Source organism: Oryza brachyantha, chromosome 1, assembly GCF_000231095.2.
Source record: "Oryza brachyantha chromosome 1, ObraRS2, whole genome shotgun sequence".
NCBI classification, from domain to species: domain Eukaryota; kingdom Viridiplantae; phylum Streptophyta; class Magnoliopsida; order Poales; family Poaceae; genus Oryza; species Oryza brachyantha.
This window is the reverse complement of record NC_023163.2, coordinates 18,016,866-18,038,143: the sequence shown is the minus strand read 5'-3', so window position 1 is coordinate 18,038,143 and position 21,278 is coordinate 18,016,866. Positions and strand designations below refer to the sequence as shown.

At 41.4% G+C, this 21,278-nt stretch overlaps 3 protein-coding genes and 1 non-coding gene across 5 annotated transcripts; 2 read left to right on the top strand and 2 right to left on the bottom strand.

The window, feature by feature from the left end:
- The first annotated feature begins 1,759 nt into the window (after nt 1-1,759).
- On the top strand, nt 1,760-7,620 carry LOC102709701 (ubiquitin-like modifier-activating enzyme atg7). The gene is made up of 20 exons (XM_006646034.3): nt 1,760-1,947; nt 2,530-2,726; nt 2,794-2,985; nt 3,075-3,129; nt 3,245-3,339; nt 3,486-3,672; nt 3,772-3,889; nt 3,969-4,110; nt 4,224-4,373; nt 4,444-4,632; nt 4,834-5,019; nt 5,109-5,224; nt 5,379-5,526; nt 5,603-5,824; nt 5,926-6,075; nt 6,162-6,350; nt 6,424-6,606; nt 6,703-6,818; nt 6,948-7,095; nt 7,198-7,620. The coding sequence occupies exons 1-20, from the start codon at nt 1,818-1,820 to the stop codon at nt 7,360-7,362; spliced, it is 3,078 nt and encodes a 1,025-aa protein (XP_006646097.1). The 5' UTR covers nt 1,760-1,817; the 3' UTR covers nt 7,363-7,620.
- Nucleotides 7,621-8,490: 870 nt separating this feature from the next.
- Nucleotides 8,491-12,301, bottom strand: LOC102709883 (uncharacterized protein At1g03900). Its single transcript, XM_006644304.3, has 8 exons — nt 12,013-12,301; nt 11,826-11,857; nt 11,377-11,477; nt 11,230-11,302; nt 11,051-11,082; nt 10,776-10,866; nt 10,229-10,340; nt 8,491-9,137 (listed from the first exon to the last, which is right to left on the bottom strand). Exons 1-8 carry the CDS (start codon nt 12,100-12,102, stop codon nt 8,751-8,753), a joined length of 918 nt encoding a protein of 305 aa, XP_006644367.1. The 5' UTR covers nt 12,103-12,301; the 3' UTR covers nt 8,491-8,750.
- Nucleotides 12,302-13,983: 1,682 nt separating this feature from the next.
- Nucleotides 13,984-14,054, bottom strand: TRNAG-GCC. The gene has a single exon. It is a non-coding gene; the product is annotated as a tRNA-Gly (tRNA).
- A 3,673-nt stretch (nt 14,055-17,727) lies between these two features.
- LOC102709603 (UBP1-associated protein 2C) lies at nt 17,728-20,726 on the top strand. Of its 2 annotated transcripts, none has more exons than XM_040524669.1 (2): nt 17,728-19,169; nt 20,429-20,726. In XM_040524669.1, exon 1 carries the CDS (start codon nt 17,834-17,836, stop codon nt 19,166-19,168), a length of 1,335 nt encoding a protein of 444 aa, XP_040380603.1. In that variant the 5' UTR covers nt 17,728-17,833; the 3' UTR covers nt 19,169; nt 20,429-20,726. The 2 variants fall into 2 exon arrangements, with proteins under 2 accessions (XP_040380603.1, XP_015688143.2); XM_015832657.2 differs by having other exon boundaries at nt 20,413-20,726.
- The last annotated feature ends 552 nt before the right edge of the window (nt 20,727-21,278 follow it).

Below are 21,278 nucleotides of genomic sequence, written 5' to 3'. Positions count from 1 at the left end.
CCAAACAGTCAAATCACTAACCATAATATCATATATAAATCTTTGCTAAATATGAATGAGTATATGGGGTTCTAGAAGTATTTTGTTAGCACTGTGAAATAAGTAAATTTCGTGATCTATCAAATAATACATCATGACAAAATATTTTTTTAATAATTAAAAGATATGTGCACCTCCTAATAATAATAATAATAATAATAATAATGAACGGGAAACGCAATAAAAGAAAACATCATTTGTAAGCTCACTTTGTTTAAAACTTTCATATATTTTTTAAACTAAATAAACTCATGCAATAAATATTTTCTAGGTATTATATGATCACGTAGTGTTTGATTTATGTAATATAAGAAGACGCAACAAAATTTGTTTTTAAACTCATAAAAAAATATTATTTGAATTACATGTTATTTCAGAAGTTCATCAATTTTTTGTTTGTTTGAAATATTCAAATGTCAATATTTTTTTATTTATTATAAGAAGATGGGATGTTTATATTGGATGCAAAACATGTATGCATAAAGTAACATTCATTAAATTTATTATAAAAGGGGTTAAATGTAGGGGAGAAAATAGGACGGGTATTTTTCCGCCCGCCCGCCCGACCCGAGGCTCATGCGAAGAATATGGGAAAGAAAAATGGATACCCGATATTATCCGAGTTCGAACCTGAATCTGCAAAAAAAAAGTATGGGTTAGGATATGTGAAGAGCTATATCAGTCCACATGTCGCATATTATTAAATATGCAATAAAATATATTATGAGTCGACATATAAACATGATAAAAATTGAGTTAATCATTATTTTATGAGCCAAGCAGTATTGTATATATTTTTTTAAAGTATCATTTCTATATATATATATATAGGTTAGAGGTAAAAAAAACTCTTTTTTGAATCTGATTTTGAGAAAAAATATGGGTTATGATAGGGAGAAGGGATATATTATCCAGCATATCCAGTTCCTAATTCAAAAGAAAATATGGTTTAGGACATGAGAATGTTGTGATCCAACCGTATTTGACCCAATTTCACCCCAGTTAGATATAGTTACATAAATTCTGAAAAATTATTAATTCATGACAATTAATCTTTTTTAAATAAATTATTTGCCTGGGTCATTTCCGTGGAGTTTATCGGACTTTTAGCTCTAGCCCCAATTTTTGTCAATTAGGGCTTTTTTACCAGTTTTAACACGTACGATGATAAAAAAAATTATATCCTAAAATCCCTCCAGACATTTCCTGAAGCAAATATTTAAGCATAGAAACACATAAAGAGAACTCTTTTCCATAAAATTAACTTAATTTACATTTAATTACAGATACAGTATGTTACACTATTTTCACTGCTGTCTATTAAACAATCATTATTGTATTTCTCCGGTATCTTACGATCCTTTTTTTTTACTTATATTGATCAAAATGATGTGGTTTTCTGTCTTTTCCATGTTTTCACAATAATATTATTCAACCAGCCCTTAAACAGGGCTCAACAGCTCAGTTTGCCAGGTTATGATTTTAGAACATGGTGACTGTTTATTTACGAACGAAAAATAATTATAGATAAAACTTTTATACACATATCATCAGCGGTCTAAAAGATAAATCTATAAAACTTTAGATAAAAAAATTTAAAACCAACTTTAAATTAAAGTTAAATTTTTAAAATTTGACTTATAAGAATCAAACCAACTAAAAACATAGGGCGTATATAATCCACTGATCCCTAGCTGGAATCGAACTCTTCCACGAAACGTCCACATTTTGTACACACGCCAAAGCAACCGGCGGAGAGGAGACACGGCGGGCGGGCGATGGAGGCGGCGGCGCGGCCGCTGCAGGTGGCGGCGATCGGAGTCTGCGCCGAGACGGGCTTCTGGGACGCGCTCCGCCGCCTCAAGCTGGACGTCCTCGGCACCGACGACTCCCCCATCCCCATCACCGGTGCGAACCCACCCTCCTCTACCTTGCTCCCGTCCTTTGTTCTGCTGTTTTCTCCTCCTCTTCCTCCCCTAGCGAATACCTGCAACCTCGAGCTGGAAACGGGAAGCGTCCGTTGCCCCCCCGCCCCAGGCTCCCCTTGGGAGCCCGGCCCGGCGACCTGATGGTGCTTCGTCGGAGCGATTGTTAAGGCTTTTGAGCCGACCGTGGATGCTTGAATTGTGAGTCCTGTGCGGTAGACTAGGGATTTCGCTCGCCTGAATTGGTGGTTTGCGGGCGGAATGTTGCTAGGTGAGAGGTTGCGGCGATGTGAGGTTTACCTCAGATGCCACATTGAGACATACTGTTTGTTGATTACTGATTGCTCTGTCTGTAGTACTGCTGTCAGCACCCAAATAGCGAGGTCGTGTATTTCAGAGTCAACTGTTGAGAATCCTCGGATGAATTAGCAAATAGTAGTAGGATCCTAATTTGCTATATCAATTCGGTTTTCTAGTTTGGTAGTCAATATTTTGTTGTCTGCCTGGCTTTTTCATGGTTCGATTTATTAATTAACTAAACAGGCTTGCTGAATTCTGTTGCTAGGTTATTATACTCCACGCCAATATGAGAAAATTGCAAGCCTATTTAGGATATGCCCAGAATCGATACTGCCACCTTCTGCCAATTCCTTTGGAGATAGGAACAATTGTCCAATCCCAGGGACCCTACTAAACACTAATAACATAAGGGGATTCCAAAATTTGGACAGAGCACTTCTACTGAAATCAGAAGCAAAGAAGGTGTGTGCTTCACATGGAATTTGATAGTATTTGTTTTTTCAAACTATAATCTGTATTTGTGTGGCAGATCTTGCATGATATTTCATCTGGTAAAGTAGAAGAGAATCCTGCTCTGCTACTAAGGTTCCTTGTGATATCATTTGCTGATCTGAAGAATTGGAAAGTCTATTACAATGTCGCATTCCCCTCATTGGTTTTCGACTCCAAGATAACTTTGCTCAGCTTGAAACTTGCCGCTCAAGTGCTTAGCCAAGAAGAGGTCATGTTCCTTTGAACCTTATAGTTGACAAACACCTTACTTATTCTATAGTTGTCTTATTGGAACTAAAGATTGTTTTGTTTCTGCAGGCAGCATCCTTGTCTAAAGCACTTACTGAGTGGCGGAGATCAAGTGAAACAACAGGTTTGAGATCACTACTTAATTGCGACTGTGTATTCTTGATAGCTTATGTTAGTTGGTTTACTTGGTCGTGTGACTTGATGTTCTAAGTCTTTGTACTGTATTGGAACTTTTGCAGTTGTTCCGTTCTTTTTTATCAGTATATCCCCAGATTCCACTGTTACTATAAGGCAATTGAAGGAATGGAAAGCTTACCAGGGAAATAGCCAAAGGGTATGTTTGGTTACATACATTTTGTCATTTCATTATTTTATCAGATCAGTTCTGATAAGTGCTTTATAATAATATTTTCATTTACCTATCATTCTTCATGTATACCTTTGATTACATGTAATACATGCCTGAGTTGGTTGATGCAGTTGCTATTTGGATTTTATGATCATGGCAATCGAGGCTTTCCTGGGTGGGCTCTTAGAAATTATATTGCATTTTTGAGCCTGCGTTGGAAGATCGAGAAAGTTCAGTTTTTCTGCTACCGTGAAAAACGAGGGCATCCTGATGTATCGCAATCCCTTATTGGTGAAGCATTATTTCTGGCGCCTCACGGTAATTTGTTCGATTTGGGCCAAAGGTGAAAAAATCCTATAAAAACACTAGTGATTTGCCAATTTTTACACTGCCAATGGTTATGTATTGTATTTGCAGGTTGGGATGAACCTGATTATGTGCCTGAAGCAATTGGATGGGAAGGGCAATCAACGGGGAAGGAATCTAAAGAGATGAAGCCAAAAGAAATTGATCTTTCTTCAATTAATCCAGCAAGGTAGATTAGCAGTTTTTTCTAGGATTTGCAGATAATCAATTATTGATTGAATTACCTTTGATTGTTTTAATAAGCACAGTCAAGATGAAGAAAAACAGCTGATGCACTTGAAGCTTATGGGATGGCGCCACTTCCCTGTGAATCTTGACAAGTTATCTCGTGTCCGATGCCTTTTGTTGGGTGCTGGAACTCTCGGATGTGAAGTTGCACGCCTACTTATGGTCAGTTATTTTAACCATGACAAGATTTTTTTGTTCTATTTTAACAAATCATAACAGAATATTTAAATGCACAAATTTTCTGCTGTATTATTTATGGTTATTTTTCTTTTCAGACCTGGGGGGTTCGGAAACTAACAGTGGTTGACAATGGTTGTGTTTCCATGTCTGATCTAGTCAAACAATCACTCTACACAGATAAGGATTGTGGTGTCCCAAGAGTGACTGCAATAGTTCCACATCTAAAAGAAAGATGTTCTGCAGTGGTGAGTCACAGCGGCCTATTTTAAAACCTTTTAAATATTTCTCTCGTTGATAATAATTGCTATCATGCAGGAAATTGAAGGCATCCAAATGCAAATACCAACTCTTGGGCATAATATTTCCACCAGCAAAATAGCAAGTGTTCTTGATGACTGCAAGCGTCTCCAAACATTAGTTGATTCCAATGATGTGGTCTTCTTGTTGAATGAAACATGGGAAAGCATGTGGCTTCCAACTCTTCTATGTGCAGACAAAAACAAGGTAAATCTTAGACAACCATTCTGTTATTTCTGCAGAGTGGTTTTCAGAGTATCCTGTACTTTTTAGTACACCAGGCTTGAGCGGGAAATCTGTACCCAAAGATAGATTGACCAGGCAACTTAATTGAGTATTCTTCACTGTCCCTTTTCTCATCACATGGAGGGCAAACTTGGAACTGATAATAAGTTGGCTCCACTGCAGATTGCCATTACTACATTATTAGGATATGACAGTTACCTTGTCATGCGGCATGGTGCTGGTCCAGGAACAAAAAGTGAAGGTATGGATGAGGTGATTGCTCGGGTGGAGAATTTGTCCACAGAAGATGCTGTTGGTCGACAAAGATTGGGCTGTTGTTTCTGCAGTGATACTGCTTCCCTTGTTAATGTATGACTGTAGAAATTGGTTTATGTTTTATCTTATGATTTTGGCATTTATGACATAATTTCACTACGTGTAATCTTTTTCTTTTTCAGTCAGACCATAATGGAACACTGGGTCAGCATTCTACATTAGTATTACCTGGGCTAACCTCAGTTGCATCCGGCAAAGCAGTGGAGCTCTTTGCTAGGATGTTACATCATCCAGATGAGTAAGTCTACCATATACATGAAAGATAGTTGAAACTGTAACATGGTTTTGTGTAGCATTCTCTGTGGAGAACAGTTGGTTGATCCTAGTTACACGAGAACATAAGAAACAATAAATACACTGGACGGCGACTTAAAGAATTTTACATCTTGCAGGATTCATGCTCCAGGAGATATTGCTGGTACAGACACTGATCATCAGCTTGGTATATTGCCACATCAGATGCGAGGATCGCTCTCAAAGTGTGTGTTGTCAACTGTGCTGGGCAATTCCTCAAGCAACTGTATTGCATGTTCCAATTCTGTAAGTAAATTAGAGCACACATGTGACTATGTTTTCATAATTCGATTTATTCTAATGTTTCTCCGTGATATTCCAGGTATTGTCGGAATATAGAAGAAGGGGATTCAATTTTGTAATGCAGGCCATTAACAGTCCAACGCATTTAAATGACCTTACAGGCATCTCTGATTTGAAAAAACCATTTGATTGTTCTAAAATTTCGGGCAGCATTCCTGCAAATCTAGAAAAGCTGTCCGGTGCCCGATGCCTACTTTTAGGTGCTGGAACTCTTGGATGTGATGTTGCTCGTATTCTTATGGTTAGTGATGTTAGTCTTGTGTCCAATGCTACATTTGTGTTGAACTACAGGCAGACTTAAAGAAGCATTTCTTTGACCATGGTGGAAATAAACTTTTTCAGGACTGTGGTGTGCGCAAACTAACAGTAGTTGACAGTGGTCGAGTTGTTGTGTCAAATTTGGCAAGACAGTCACTCTACACATCTGATGATCGGGACACCCCAAAAACGTCAGCAATACTTGGGCATTTAAAAGAGAGATGTCCTTCAGTGGTAAGTTTCAATTCAGTTCCTTTGAAACAGTTTTTCATTGTTTTGCAGTCTTACTCCCTTTTTGTCTGAGCTTATTTTCCTTGCAGGAGGCAAAAGGAATTAAAATGGAAATTCCAATGCCAGGGCATCCTGTATCACCTAACGAAGCAGCCAGTGTGCTTGAAGATTGCAAGCGCCTCCAGGAGTTAGTATCTTCTCATGATGCTGTCTTCTTGCTTACTGACACAAGGGAAAGTAGGTGGCTTCCAACACTTCTCTGCGCAAATGAAAACAAGGTAAATCTTGTACATATTCTTCAATAATGTAGACTTGTGGAAGTGTTACGTGATAGTACCCCTCGTGGTGCAGATTGCTATTACTGCAGCATTAGGATATGACAGTTACCTTGTCATGCGACATGGGGCTGGTCCAGGCACGAATAGTGGAAGTCCAGATGTGATCGGTGCTGCTAATGAGCTGACTGCAGAAGATGTTCTCGGTCGTCAGAGACTAGGATGTTATTTCTGCAATGACGTCATTGCCCCTGTTGATGTAATGTTGCCTAAATTTTCAAATTATATTCATTTTACCCAACACATTGTATTCTACAACCAGGACATCATTTCCCTTAACCATTTTCTGATGCAGTCCGTGTCCAATCGAACGCTAGATCAACAATGTACAGTAACTCGACCTGGTTTGGCTTCCATTGCATCTGGCCGTGCAGCAGACCTCTTCACAAGACTGTTACATCATCCAGATGGGTAAGTGAGTGGACACCTGGAATATAATATGAACCTACGGGATATGAATTCTACGGGAGATGTTATCAGCATTTATTTAGTGATTGGAAAACTAGCTGCATCTAGTTGATTTCTTACAACTTTTTACAGGATACATGCTCCAGGGGAGATTGCTGGCACGAACAGAGAGGGTCCACTTGGTCTATTGCCACATCAGATAAGAGGATCACTATCCCAGTACAACTTACTAACCCTCTTGGGCTATTCCTCGAGCAACTGCACTGCGTGTTCCAATGCGGTGAGTAAACATTTGTGATTGCATGATTTGAAACGGTTTCTTCAGAACTTGTCTGACCTTAACTCGCTTATTCCTCGTGCGATTTGTTGCAAAATGCTGCAGGTGTTGTCAGAATACCGGAGGAGAGGGATGGATTTTGTCATGCAGGTGATCAATGAACCAACCTATCTGGAGGACCTCACAGGCCTCACTGACTTGATGAAAGCAGCAGCTTATTCTCAGGTCGACTGGGTTGATGAAGCTGACGATGACGATATCGATATATGATGTTTCTCATAATTTTCATTAAGTTAACACGTGTAAATACAGTTTGGACACAAATTTCAGTCCATCAGACGATGAGAATGGCATTCTTGAATCTTGAATGGCTTCTCTGAAGTCTGAACGAAATTAGCATTCACCTTGTAAACATTACCAATTTCTACAACAAACAATTGTTACTTAGGAAAAAAAATTGTACACTAAATGCTGCTAATATTCAATGCCAATTTTGTTCCATTCTCGATTCCGAAAGAGAGTGTTGTTCCCGTGGTAAGTTGCATCGTTTCTATGTTTCTACGCTTGCTGATGCTCAATGGTTGCATGCGCCTTGCTGTGAACCGCACGGGACGACGGCCACGGCAGCGCGGCCAAGAAGCGTGCGCCTCCATTGGCACTGGAGAAGGTATTGGGTAACTCAATCCATAACTGATTTTACCCGTACTTATTTTTAAGACAATTATCTAATGGGTCATAGGAAAGAGACATATGGAGATCCTATAAATTGATTAAAACTTACACAGTTGCTCTTATATGTAATAAATTATCTCACCAAATTTTAGTCAGCTTTAATAAATTTTTATAGTGTAAACGCTAGTTTAAAAGTTCTAGGTCCAAGTTTATACATGCTGGATGGTGTGGATATAATAGTTAAAATGGGTAAAATAAATAATACTCCTACCATACTCAAAATCCCCTAATAGTTAGTTATGTTTTAACCATAATAACTTGCCATTGATATTGGTGCGGATATAGAAGTGGGCAAGGATGATGACAGTTCTAGGCTACGCCTGCGGCTGCGCCGGAGCCAGCCGTGAGGTTCTGCGTGACGTGGTACGCCCATAGATAGAGCAGGAGGCAGTCGACGCGGGCCACAGCGGCGAGCCGGCGTGGCTGAGCAGCATGACCACCATCGTCCCCGCCAGGAAGCAGCGACAGCGAAGCGAGCACACGAAGACCTGACTGTGTACACCCTCTGCTTCTTCGATCGCCGCCGGCGACGTTATTGGTGTCAACGGCCTGCTTCTGCTGCTTCTGCTGCTCCTCCATCTCCATCTCCATCTCCATCTCCATCTCCGATACGATTTTCTTGGCTTGGATTGTGCTCGTGCACGAGCTCTTTTATTGCACCGAGTCCGGAGTGAGTTCTGAGTTGGATTGCAAAATATCGAACTCGGAGGCAAAAGTTCTGAACAGAATTAACTGAACACGCTACTGCGAAAAGAGAAAGTACATTGTGTATCGATCTATTTTGTGTAGATTATGACGAGATAGCTCTCTCTGTACTGTACAGCAACACGAGTGCCGGCAGAAGTTCACAACTGATGGAAAATCAAAGGGAAGGAGCAATTTGAGAAACATGTCGACATGTCGTATTTACAAGCAAGATACATGATTCACCCAGCTGCCTGGAAGTCTCCAAAGTCGTCGTCCAAGCTTTCTTGGGTGGCCTTTCCAACTGCAGTTGGCTGCTCAGCAGCTTCTGCTTTGGGTGGTGGAGACGATGCGACGCCATCCCCAGCTGGTTGTTCATTTGAAGGAAATTCTACTTTGAAAGGAGTGGCGTCAACTCCAGTGTCAGCAGCAGATTGGTCCTGGGATGGAAAGTCTGCTTTGAAAGGAGAAGCAGCAATGCCAGAATCTGTTGGAGAAACCGGTGAAGGCGGAGGAGGAGGGAGCTTGAGGGAGACTGGGGCCTCCTTCGAGTTGGCCTTTTCGTTAAATGAGAGCTTGTTGAGGCCTTGCTCAAAAAATGCAGAGTTTACCTTAGCCCCAGGCTCTTTCTGCACATAACAAAAGCAAACCCAACCATTGAGATCCTGCAGGAACAAGCATACAACTACGAAAGACAGAAGGTGCATCAAGAGGCCAGTTCTCAACAGTGTTAAAATTTGGCCTAGAGGTAGTGCAAATATCATTCTATGAAGTTCAGTAAAAGGTTCGGATGGATTCCTAAGAGCAAGTTAACTGGTATTTCTATAAATATGCAGTTTTATGTAATGATCTTAAATGCCAAAAGAAAAATCAAGATAATAAGAAGAGAAAATGGACGTTCTTAAATACCTAGTGAACTGGAGAGAGAATAGGTTTAACGAGTGATAAGCACTCTAGTATGTATGTACAAAAGAAGTGATAAATGGGGCAGACAATGTAAAACAGCAGAAGTTCAAATACATCCCTTACATTTTTGGAAGAATTTCGTGAAAGAGAATATCCCTTGTATTTTGGTTTTTGAGAAGGATGGAGTAATAAGGTAGCTACCATGTCAATGCAAATAGAAGCTCAAAAATTATATGCAAATTTTACATGTCATATCTGTAAAGCCATCTCCCTATGTCAACAGAACAAACTGGAGCTAGCGCCTGAGCCAGGCTAGTCTAGCCAATTGGACAGTTTAAGCAGCTGAGAAGGGAAAATCCTGGTCCAGGCGTCGGTTTGTTGGTCATCCGGGAAACCTAGGCAGGTCAGACACCATCTGAAATTTCCAAAGATTGCTAATGACAGCTGGACTTCGAAGTTCGAACTCGAAACATGTTAATTGCTTGTGTGGGCAAACCAACCCAGCTAGCACTACTTACTTGTTTCTACTTTCTAGCTGCTAACATGCCCTACACTAACATATCAAGTACAGATATGGCTTATGTAGTCTTATCATTGATCTAGCATTTGACCACTTACGTGGTGATACAAGGCCCAACAGGTCATTGTCCAGTATTGGGTCTAATAACACTGTGTGAGCACTTAGCAACCTAGGATGCTACTAGTCTACGACTGAGTTCATTAAAAAAACTGCACTCTAATATGAAGGCACACAGAACAATTTCCATCACCAAGCTTTGGTTTCACCACCAGAATATGGAAGATAAAAACTTACATTTTTGAGCTGCAAAACCAAAGTTTCCCCTTCTTTGAGGCTGTAATCCACTGATGATGCTTTCTCGTAGTTATGTACCATCTCTTCAGCAGTCTTTTTCTTGTTTAGATATCTTTAATAGTGTAAGGAATAACAAATCATACGAATAAACTGTCATGTAAACAACTAATTGGAAGAACATTACCATACACAACTACAATGGAAAAAGGGAAAGATAAGTTGAATTCCTTTAGCCAAAAAACATAAACATTTCATCTAACTGACAAGATAAACATGATTGGCAACTAAAAAGTGCATCGCAAGAACTGATTGTATGGTTATAGAGCTGATTGGGTTCATTTAATATATCTATTTAGTAATAAGATGGCTGAGCATTCATATAATAATGTCACGAGTATGTGTGCTAACTGGAAATCATTCATGTGTTAGACTACTGTAATGACACCGCATTCAAATGAATTCATATGAATAGTCCCCAACCAATGAGGGATTGCACAGGGAAACATTCGAACACACATCAAGTTTCAAGTAATGAAACCAAGGATACTTCATATGGTCATGCAGAGCAGCTTGGAAATCATATGCTTCAGGTCTTTCGCGGAAGCCTAAACCTATAAAGGCATGACGCTGACGTCCATCTGCAATATTTGGTAAGATTTGTTGATATGTTTCTATGTATGGACCAATGTGACAACTGATAAGCCACTTAAAACACTATGCTTGCCACCTCGACACTAAGTATCAACACTATGATCACCAAATCAATGTTATGAAAAATATTTAAGACACAAGAAAATATCTGCAAGTAGATCAGCTTATCACCTATATTCTCTTCAACTCGGAGCACAAAATATCTGCAAGAATAATGTTGGAGTAGCAAACATCATTTCAGGTTATCTGTATACAGTATCTATATAGTATCTTATGCAGAATAGAAGCACTGAGGCACATAAGTTGCCACAGGATTAAACCACCATGTGGCAGGAAACAAAAATACAGACCTGCTGCTATCAATAACTGGTTCCACCGGATGTGGCTCGTCCTCTCTGAGAAATGCCCTAGCGTACAGCTCCCCTGAAATGTATCTGAGGAATCAGCATTGGTGATCGCATGAGCACTGACCAACAGCACTCTTGTGATTTTTGTACCTGTGTTCTTGTCTTCCAGTTTGATGATGCACTCTTCTCCTTTGCTGATAACCTTAAGAGTCCCTTCCCAAGCCCACTTGTTGACGTTCCATTCATCAGCCCTGGTTGATGCCCACGGTTTAACAATTGCGTCTCAGCTCATCAGGTCATACCAAAATCAGAAGAGAACAAGTATAACAACGGATGTGGAACAATCCAAGATCGTCGCCGCAGTTGACAGCGCCAATGGAACCGAGAGATTTGCAAAAATGAATGGAACCATGAGTTGCTGAAACAAGACAACCTATAGCTAATCCAGATCCTTATCTTTGATCTATCCAGTTCCTCACACAGTCAGTTAGTCAAACCCGCAAACCACGTTTGCTTATCGCTGCAGACAATTGAAGTGCTACTCCTAGTAAGTAGTGCTACATTTCTATCGGGACTCGCCAGTGAGCCAAGATCAGTACCTGTAGGACGCAGCCGTCTTCCTGGGAGGTATCTGCGTGAAGAGAGAGAAAAACATCATCAGCACAATCACGAACACCAAGTGCTCGACGAAATGCGCCCCCTCGAAAAAAAAAAGGCCCAATTGCAGGCACAAGAAGCATGTGTGAGGTGTGAGCACACCCAAAACCGGAGGGGGACGAGGAGTACCAGGTAGACGTAGCACTCGGCGACCTGGAACAGCACGAGCTCCACCGGCTCCTCGGCCTCCGCCTGCGGCTGCCCGCCGTCGCCCGACATGGTGGCGCTCGCCGGGCGAAACCGAACAGGCGCGGATCTCACCGGGGAGCGGGCGGTCGGTCGGGAGGAGGCGAGCCGGCCGGTGGAGGGGGAGGAGGAGGGTGGCCGGATCCGGCGGCGGCGCCCGAATGCGGCGACGCGGAGGCGCGTGGAAGAGAGAGAGAGAGAGGAATGGATTTCTTGGGGGAGACTGGAACTGGGAGAGAGAGAGAGAGAGAGAGAGAGAGAGAGAGGTGGGGAAGGTGGGAAGAGGGGAGGTTTGCGTCGGGTCGCGTCCGGTCCGGTGCGGTGTTGCGCTCGTGCTCGGGGTCGGCCCTCTCGGTCGGTGTTGCTTCCCCTGTGGATTTATCCCTCCCGGCCGGGGGGGAGTTTTTGACGGTGCAGCTAGCCACCGGCTGTAAGAATGACAAACGTCATTTATAAACTATGATCAATCTAACAGCCTATTTATTACTCAATGGTCTATTTATTACTCAATAGTTAGCTTGTGTAGTTCTTGGCTCTATCGTTTCGTAGTTGTAACTGCTTATAAGACAAATTTGAATTTTAGAACTTAATTTTGAACTTGATTTTATGATTTTTTTTCATCGTGGCTTCTTTACACGTTTCGCTTTTGAGTCGCTATGGACACGTATATAAAATTTTTATCTGTAAATTATTTTTCGTTTGCAAAAACACGTTTTCGCTTATTCCTCTGAAAAGCGAAACGATGGGAGCCCCTGACTATTGGTCTGCAAATTAATAGCTTGCTTTTGTTATCCCTTCTCCACCTAAAAAAAAGTTTAATGTGACAATGTATAGACCCTTGTTTCGTCTAATTATACTAAAGGACTATTTGGACATAGAGATTTTTTTAACTCTTGTCGTATCAGATGTTTGGACGCTAATTAGGAGTATTAAATATAGACTGATAACAGAACTAATTACATAAATAAAGGCTATTTCATTAGACAGATTTTTTAAGCCTAATTAATCCATGATTAGCAAATGTTTACTATAGCATCATATATGCTAATCATGGACTAATTAGTCTCAATAGATTCGTCTCGCGAAATAGTCCAGAGTATGAATTGTGTTTTATTAATAGTCTATATTTAATACTTCTAATTAGTGTCTAAACATTCGATGCGATAGGGACTTAAAAAAAAGTCCCTCCAAACAAACAGGGTCTAAGGCTACGTTCTTTACTTCTTTTACTAGATTTTTTCTCAAGTTTTGTATGCACGCTTTCCAAACTGATACATGGTATGTTTTTTATAAAAAAATCATCATCTTGTCCTTTTAGATTAGATTTTCAACTTTTCAATGATTAATTTCATCATTCATATAATTAAATAGCCATAAAAATTAGATAAACTTTGATCTTTCATATTTCAGAAAAAAAAATGCAGCCTAAGTATCATCTTATTGTACTTGTACCTACTCTAGATAGACTCCTTCTCTAGGTCTTGTATGACACCTTTCATCTCTAATATGTTGGGCTTAAAAAAGAACACATCGATTAAAAGTGGCATTTGAATAACATTTTTTATATGTGTTGTTATAGGTTTAGGAAAAACATTGAAATCCATATTACTGAATTTCATCTCCAAATTTTTGAATTCAAAATTTTTAAATCCCTCGGTAAGGTATTGATTACCACGGCTTTTGGCAACATTAGAAATAATAATGCACACGACTACGAGTATAATTATAGCATCAAGAGTTAAATCGTGATGTTGAGGCAACATCATCTTCAGCCTCAAGAGTTAATTAAAACGAAAGTTGTGAATTGTCCCAGGTAAAGGGACCAGAGCAAAAGGTGCTGCCTTTGGAGAGGCAGAGCAAAAGTACAAAATTCAAAAGAAAAACATGGCAAATTTACAAAAAGTTCAAAACAAATGCACCAGCCGGGAATCGAACCCGGGTCTGTACCGTGGCAGGGTACTATTCTACCACTAGACCACTGGTGCTACTTGCTGCCTTTGCTGTAATTAATTATTTAAATGGTTAAATATACTATAGTCAACTTACAGGTCCACATCAATTAAATATGTATAAATATAGTCTACACCAATTTCCACCGCTGTTTTCGTTGCACAGAAGAGTATTTACAAAAAAGTAAAATGCTACTCCCTCCGTTCCGTAATGCAAAATGTTTAACTTTTTATTTACAATATTTGATCATTTGTTTTATTCAAAAAATTATGAAAATATATTTATTTTACTTGTGACTTACTTTATTATCAAAAGAATTTTAACCACGACTTGTCATTTTTTATATTTGTACTAAATTTTTGAATAAGACAAATGATCAAACGTAACAACCCAAAAAGTCAAACATCTTATATTATGAAACGGAGGCGGTATTTTGAACCGGGATAATGCGCTTCTTGTTTCACTCTGACCAGGTTTAACACAGTTTTTCATTTTTCGCCAGATGTGTTGGAAATTAGTCTCACTTAACACTACGATACATCATAAAATCCAAATGTGAATGAAACTGCGTGAAATTGAAATATTGGTTAAAGTTAAAAGTCTAATAAGTTCCCCTCGTTTTTTTTACAAGTTTTCCTTCCAATTAATTAAAACAACATACTGCAAAGTAAGCTTATTTCGATATACATGATACAAGATAAAATGAGATATCGTCTACCTCGTAGAGATGTTTATTTTAATATTATCAAGATTTTGCTCGCAACTTACTCAAAAGTAGAACACCATATATCATGGGTTAGTTGAAAATAGTGAGGGGAAATAGACAGAAGACAAGAGATACTCGGAGAAATGTAGGATGAAATATACCTCCTGCGGTTCTAATTTATTTATCCTTTATACATGTTGAACTAGCTAGGAGATTTTTCGGATCATAGAAATTTTACAGGATTTTCAGAGGGAACAGTTCAATTCCTCGTGCGATTTATGAAGAAACATGTTTTCTGTTATACCCATGCTAAATATGGTTGAAGGTGTATCTCCACCAATAATAAGGGATTCTTCGGATTATAGGAATTTTATCGGATTTTCAGAGAAAACATTTCAATTCTTACATTTTTCCTTTGAAAATCATTCAAACCGAAGAGGCCATAAATTATTGTTTAGTTGTTTTAGTGCATGTGAAGTGGGATCAAAGATAAGGATGGGGGAGATGATGGGCACGACGGAGTGGATGGAAAAGGTTGGAGAGATGATGGAGTGGATGAAAAAAGTCATGGTGATGGCATGGATTCAATTTAGAAAAATAGTAGTGGCACCCATTCAAATACGTGAATTGTAATGGTATTTTTCTGAATAGCTATATTTACAGTGGCATGGAACGAATTAACCTTTTTATAAAGCAAAGATGGTTTACTGCTAGGGACACTAGCTTACAAGTTTGAGCGCTACAACCAACAACAACCACCTCACCAACACAAAAGCCCAAGAAATTATGACATCAGAAACGATCAACTTCCAACTCCTTACACAACAGAGGCTAAACAAAACCGCATTGCCCCACTCCAGCTCTCTGATTAAGTTGCATGGTGCTCTGTAGAATCTTCCCCTTCAACTCTGATATCTTCTTCTTCTTCTCCTCCTCTTTCTTTGCCAGCGAGCTCCAAAAGGAAACACCCCTGTAGATTAGTAGACAAGGAGAGTTAACATTTTTTCTCTAAAAATTATCTTATTTCTAGTAAGTCAAACGGTCTAACAGAAAGCTCCTAAGATCTCATCATGTTTTTGCAACGTTTAATTGAAAAACCATCTAAACCTAAATGCAACAACAACTCTAAACTAGTTGAGATAACATGCCAACCTAAAGCATCCCTGCACACACACCAGACAAATTTAGCTATAGAGCAGTTAAAAGTCAGGTGATCAGTTGTTTCTACCTCACCACACAATTTACAAAATTCTGACTCCTTTTACTTTTTAAAACAGCTGCAGCTTAAATCTTTTTCTTGACATAAGCCACAAAAAATGTTTCACTCTAGAGGAAGGGGGTGTTTTCTATATCATATTCATCTTATGATCAACCACTTATCTAAAAGCCACAAAGTTATAAAGAGATTTAGAGGTAAAAATTTTCTTATTATCTAGTTCCCATTGGGGCACATCTTTATTATCATTATTAGTAACTATATCAGAAAATATCTGTAGAATTTTAGATGGATTACTCTAAAGTTGCACATATTACCTATATAGACAACTCGTTAACAGCAGGTACAATCGTAGGCTATAAGCCAGCTATAAGCATATTTTGAATAGATAAGAGGGGAGAGAGAAGAGAGGTGGACTACTAATTTGTAGCCAGCTACACACGGGCTCCAAGACAAAATATGTATATGACATGTGGAACCATGTATTAATATTTTGTAGTAACTATTATATGGGTTGACTATTAGATTGGCTATAAATAAATTGGAGCTAGTAGTTAGCTGTTGAACTTGCTCCAAGATGTTCAACTTGCATACTCATATAGCAACAAGACAAGAAAAAATGCATGGCCGAGCCCAGAAATCCTCCGGCTGCCTTCTCGAGCTCGTGAGTCACGATAATTATAGGGTTAATTAGATATGTGCCATTACAAATATGTCACTTTAGAAAAATACCATTACAATTCCACTAATTATAAATATGCCATTATAATTCTTTCTCCTCCACAAACATACCATTTTCTACGTTTGGAGGCCGTTGAACCTACATATATACCGATGTATTTCCATATCACCCAAAATGCCCTTGTACTGGAGGAGCAAGGCTGCAAGCAGCGACTCCTGCCGAAGCCGTTATCGATCCACCTCGGCTGGCTCAGGCTACACGTTCAGTCGAGCACCGACCTTAGCTCCACCACCAGTCCTTCCGTCGCCGGTCAAAGTAGAACAACGAGGAAGTCAGGTAGGCAAGCAGCAGCAGAGCAGTGCACTGCCTTCTCTGCTCTGTGCTCTCTCTCCTTGCTTCCTCGCTGCTCTGCTTGCTATGCACTCTTCTTGCTTCCGCGCCGGCTGCCCACCGCCAAGACGACGGGACGACGACGACGACGAACGCCGGCTAAGCGCAGAGAGGTGCCCGGTGCGGATCTGATCCCCACCAACCACCGTCGGAGATCCATCCCTACCACCCGGGCACTTGCTCATGTGCCGCCGTCGTAGCCCGCAACCGAGGAGGATGAGTCACCGTCACCGTCGCAGAGAGCTGCCTCCATCCATGGACGCCGCCACATCCATCCACGGACGTCATCCCCTTGGACTCCACCAGAACTCCGTCGTCGTCTTCGACGTTCTCGCGTTGAACCGCGCCGAGGGAAACGAAGGGGTGGGACGCCGGCTCGACTAAGTCAGCATTGAGGGCACGGCGAGGAGGCGGTAATGGTGGCACCGCCGCCGGCAGGCAACGGAAATGCCAGCTGCAAAGTAGTTCACTTCTATAGAAGAGAATAAACAGATAAAAAAAAGTAGTTTGGGCTATACCGGTCTGCATATGGGTCCAATAGACTGCAAGACATAGAAAATGACACGTGTATGAAAGAGAAAAAATTGTAATGACATGTTTACAATTAGTGAAATTTTAATGATATTTTTCTAAACTAAGATATTCGTAACGGCATGATCTAATCAACCCTAATTATAAGCCGTCCGACCGATCCTCACCCTACCCAAGTCTCGTCGAGGCCTGCTCGCCCCGTCCCCCTCTTTCTCTCTCCCCGCGCCGCCAAGCCCTAGCTAGGGTTTTGCCCTCATCTCCCCGCCCCGCCCCGCCCCGCCCCGCCCCGATGGATCCCTACCCCAAGAAGCGCAAGCCCGACGAGAACGGCGCGGCCGTGGCCTCCCCCGCCGCGGGCGCCGGCGCGCTCGGCCTCACCCGCGACGACGTGCTCCGCCTCCTCGACCCGCTCTCCCGGGACCAGCTCGCCGACATCGCCGCCACCGCGGCGCTCGCCTCCGGGGTGGCCCTGGACGCCGTGCGCGCCGCCGCCGACCGCGACCCGGCCCTCCGCAAGCTCTTCGTGCGGGGCCTCGGCTGGGAGACCAACTCCGACTCGCTCCGGGCGATATTCTCCGCCTACGGCGACCTCGAGGAGGCCGTCGTCATCACCGACAAGTCCACCGGCCGCTCAAAGGGCTACGGGTTCGTCACGTTCCGCCACGCGGACTCCGCCGTCCTCGCCCTCAAGGAGCCGTCCAAGAAGATCGACGGCCGCATGACCGTCACGCAGCTCGCCGCCGCCGGAGCGGCCGGAGGGGCGTCCGGCGGGGCCGCCGGCGCCGGTGGCGCCCCCGCGGCTGATGTATCCCTCCGCAAGATCTTCGTTGGGAACGTCCCTGCCGACATGCCATCGGAGCGCCTCCTTGCGCACTTTGCGGCCTATGGTGAGATTGAGGAGGGGCCGCTAGGGTTCGACAAGCAGACGGGAAAGTTCCGGGGATTCGCCCTCTTTGTGTACAAGACACCTGAGGGCGCGCAGGCCTCGCTGGTGGACTCGGTGAAGGTGATCGACGGGCACCAGCTTGTCTGCAAGCTAGCGATCGAAGGGAAGAAGGGGAAGCAGTCGCAACAGCAGCAATCTGGACCTGGAGGGGCTCAGCCGCCGCAGATGCTCCAAGGCGGCCCGCCGGACATGCCTGGTTCAGGGCTTGGGCTTGGACCACAAATGGGTGCGCAGTATGGTGGCCCTGGCAGTGGCCTGTCTTCGTTTGGCGCATTTGGTGGTGTAGGCGGTGGGCTAGGTGGTCCAAATCCGTATGCGAACCTGCCATCTTCCATGGGCGGTGGTGGCGGAGCTGGGTTAGTTTCATTGGGCAATCAGATGCCTTCTGGGATGGGTGGTGCCGGTGCTGGTGGATATGGGCCTGGGGGATTGGGTGGTGGTTCATTTGGGGGTTCATCCCAGTTTGGTTCTGCTGGGATGGGGGCTTATGGGGGTCTAGGCATGGGTGGAGCTTCATCAGTGTACCGCATGCAACCGGGTTCAGGTGGGCTTCCTTCTGGCGGGTATGGTGAGGGTAACTACCCTCTTCCAGGGCCTGGTTTCCGGGGCCAGGAGGGTGGGATGTCACCTGGACCAGGTGGTAGGGCTATGTACCCCAACGTTCCTCCTTATTTTTGAGGTAATTTTTTGCACCCCTTCCTGTAGAATTTTGTAGTTGATTACCTTAGGTCCTTTACACCCAAATCCTTGATAATTGTCTTATCATGTGGTTATGCCTGAACTTGAACTTGCTTTGTGTTTGTACTGTGATTGCTGCATGTTTTGTTTGCATTTACATGAATGGTATTTGACTGAATCACTGAGACGCAAGAAATTCCCAATGATTATGTTCTTGTAACCTGTAGAGAACTGGGGCAATGTTCTTATATTATAAATTTGTGATTGGTAAGTATGCAGTGCAGAATTTAGAGGATGCTAGGTTAAGTATTTTAATGTGCTGTCATTGCTGCTTGCTTTGTTTTTTTTATTTTCTGTACTGAGAAATCTTTTCGGGTGCTTGTTCTGTTCTGTTAGCAGCTAGGATTTGTATAGTAATTTGATGGTTATATGTCTGGGCAGCTGTCTGTCACTCTTTATTGGTAATTTGTTTTTGTTCATTGTTGCAATAGTTGATTTCAGTGCTGTATTACTTCTATTTGGGCATGTGTTTTGAGTAATGTTGTGTTTCTAATTTGTTTCTGTACTGGCAAAGTGGATTGACTTGTGATGTTAATTTACTTGACCTGACGATGCTACATTATACTTGACCACATTACTTTGAGGTTGAAGTGGTTATGACCGTCTGAAATTTGAGGTTGATGCATTGCGCTGAGGGTTTCATTATATTTGAACATATAATAAAACATGATCTTTTCTGCTTAAAAGACTGTTTAGTCATACCTAATTTGCTGTACGCACTTCATTGTTCTTTGTTCCTGGGCACCATGGCTTGCCCATGGCTCATCATTTTTTTTCGATGTTACTCCTGAATATGTTCAAAAATAATAAGTGTTTGATGAGATTCTTTCTACTCTGTTCCTTTTGCTATTTTTCGCTTTGCATAATTGGTATGCAACTTCTTTTTTTATCCATTTATCCGAAAACATTTGTACAGTTATAAATTGTTGTAATTTTATAAAATAGTAGTATAAGACTATTTGGTTTCCTGTGTCATGATGCCTTTTTTTGCCATTTCTGATCTCAGTTATGCAACATTAGTTCCCTCCATACTTGCTCAAGATCCAAAGTTGTAGCTGATACGTTCCCCTTTAGGATTAAAGGATTAGGCTAAGCATTATATTTTTTAAAATTTTCTTTAATGTTGTAATATCTTAATTCTGTCTGTATATTTGTGCATTGCTGAACTATTGATTGAATTCCAGTGATTGTGTGAATCAGGTGTGTGACAACTCTTGGGAGCATATGCTTTGAATGGTTGTGCTGAATTCAGAAGTTGTCTGCTTACATGGATGTCTTGCATATTCTGGCTGCCTCTGATCTGGAAATCAGTTTTTTGCTCTCAATTTTTCTGTTACAAGATAAATCAAGCTAGCTTAGTGTTTTCTGAGATCTCTTCATTAGACATGTACTTTCTGATGACTGCGGTGCAGTTTCTGTTCTCATAAATATGTGAGTGTTGTTTCACATTGTTGTGTAATGCTCAGTGTCTTATGATATCGAGTTATTTATGATTAAATCTGGTGCTTGGTTTAATTGCGTGACACTATTGGTGGCAACTTGAGTAGTGAACCATTTGCTATCAATATATGTGATTGATGAATTGTAATAGCTACAGATAGCAGCAGTTCCACTAAACAACTCCTGGATTTTTTTTTATGTCAACCATTTGCAGATAACTGCAGATTTAGTATAAGATCTCATGGATTTTGATATTGAGCATCTTTACTCAACAAGAATACATACTGTAGTTTGATCTATGTTCAGGTTTAGATCATTAGTGGAAATGTATATTGTTTGATTAGAGGATCTTAGATATAATCTGTATCCACCTACCTACTTCCATCCTAAATCTTGTCATAGCATTTGTTTTTGCTGTGTTTGCTTGTCTTCTGACTAGCATTTGTTTTGCTCAGTTTGCTTGGAGTGAAGTATCTTATTAGTCAGAGTGTACTATATGCTTCTGCTGTGGTTCTCAGTCAGAATTTAAATGCTTCTGTCGTGCTCCTTAATTTGTTTTCAGCATTTCATTTTCTTTGTACTCTTACATCATTGCACATTACATGTGTCT

What these genes read in the sequence shown, in the direction of transcription:
- LOC102709883 (XM_006644304.3), bottom strand. Translation starts at nt 12,102, where the DNA reads ATGTCGGGCGACGGCGGGCAGCCGCAGGCGGAGGCCGAGGAGCCGGTG. An exon ending in AAGACGGCTGCGTCCTACAG is followed by an intron (nt 11,478 to 11,825) that starts GTACTGATCTTG and finishes GGCATCAACCAG; the next exon opens with GGCTGATGAATGGAACGTCA. An exon ending in GCTCTGCATGACCATATGAA is followed by an intron (nt 10,341 to 10,775) that starts GTATCCTTGGTT and finishes ACACTATTAAAG; the next exon opens with ATATCTAAACAAGAAAAAGA.
- LOC102709603 (XM_040524669.1), top strand. Translation starts at nt 17,834, where the DNA reads ATGGATCCCTACCCCAAGAAGCGCAAGCCCGACGAGAACGGCGCGGCC.
- LOC102709701 (XM_006646034.3), top strand. Translation starts at nt 1,818, where the DNA reads ATGGAGGCGGCGGCGCGGCCGCTGCAGGTGGCGGCGATCGGAGTCTGC. An exon ending in CTCCCCCATCCCCATCACCG is followed by an intron (nt 1,948 to 2,529) that starts GTGCGAACCCAC and finishes TTCTGTTGCTAG; the next exon opens with GTTATTATACTCCACGCCAA. An exon ending in AAGTTGCACGCCTACTTATG is followed by an intron (nt 4,111 to 4,223) that starts GTCAGTTATTTT and finishes TTTTCTTTTCAG; the next exon opens with ACCTGGGGGGTTCGGAAACT.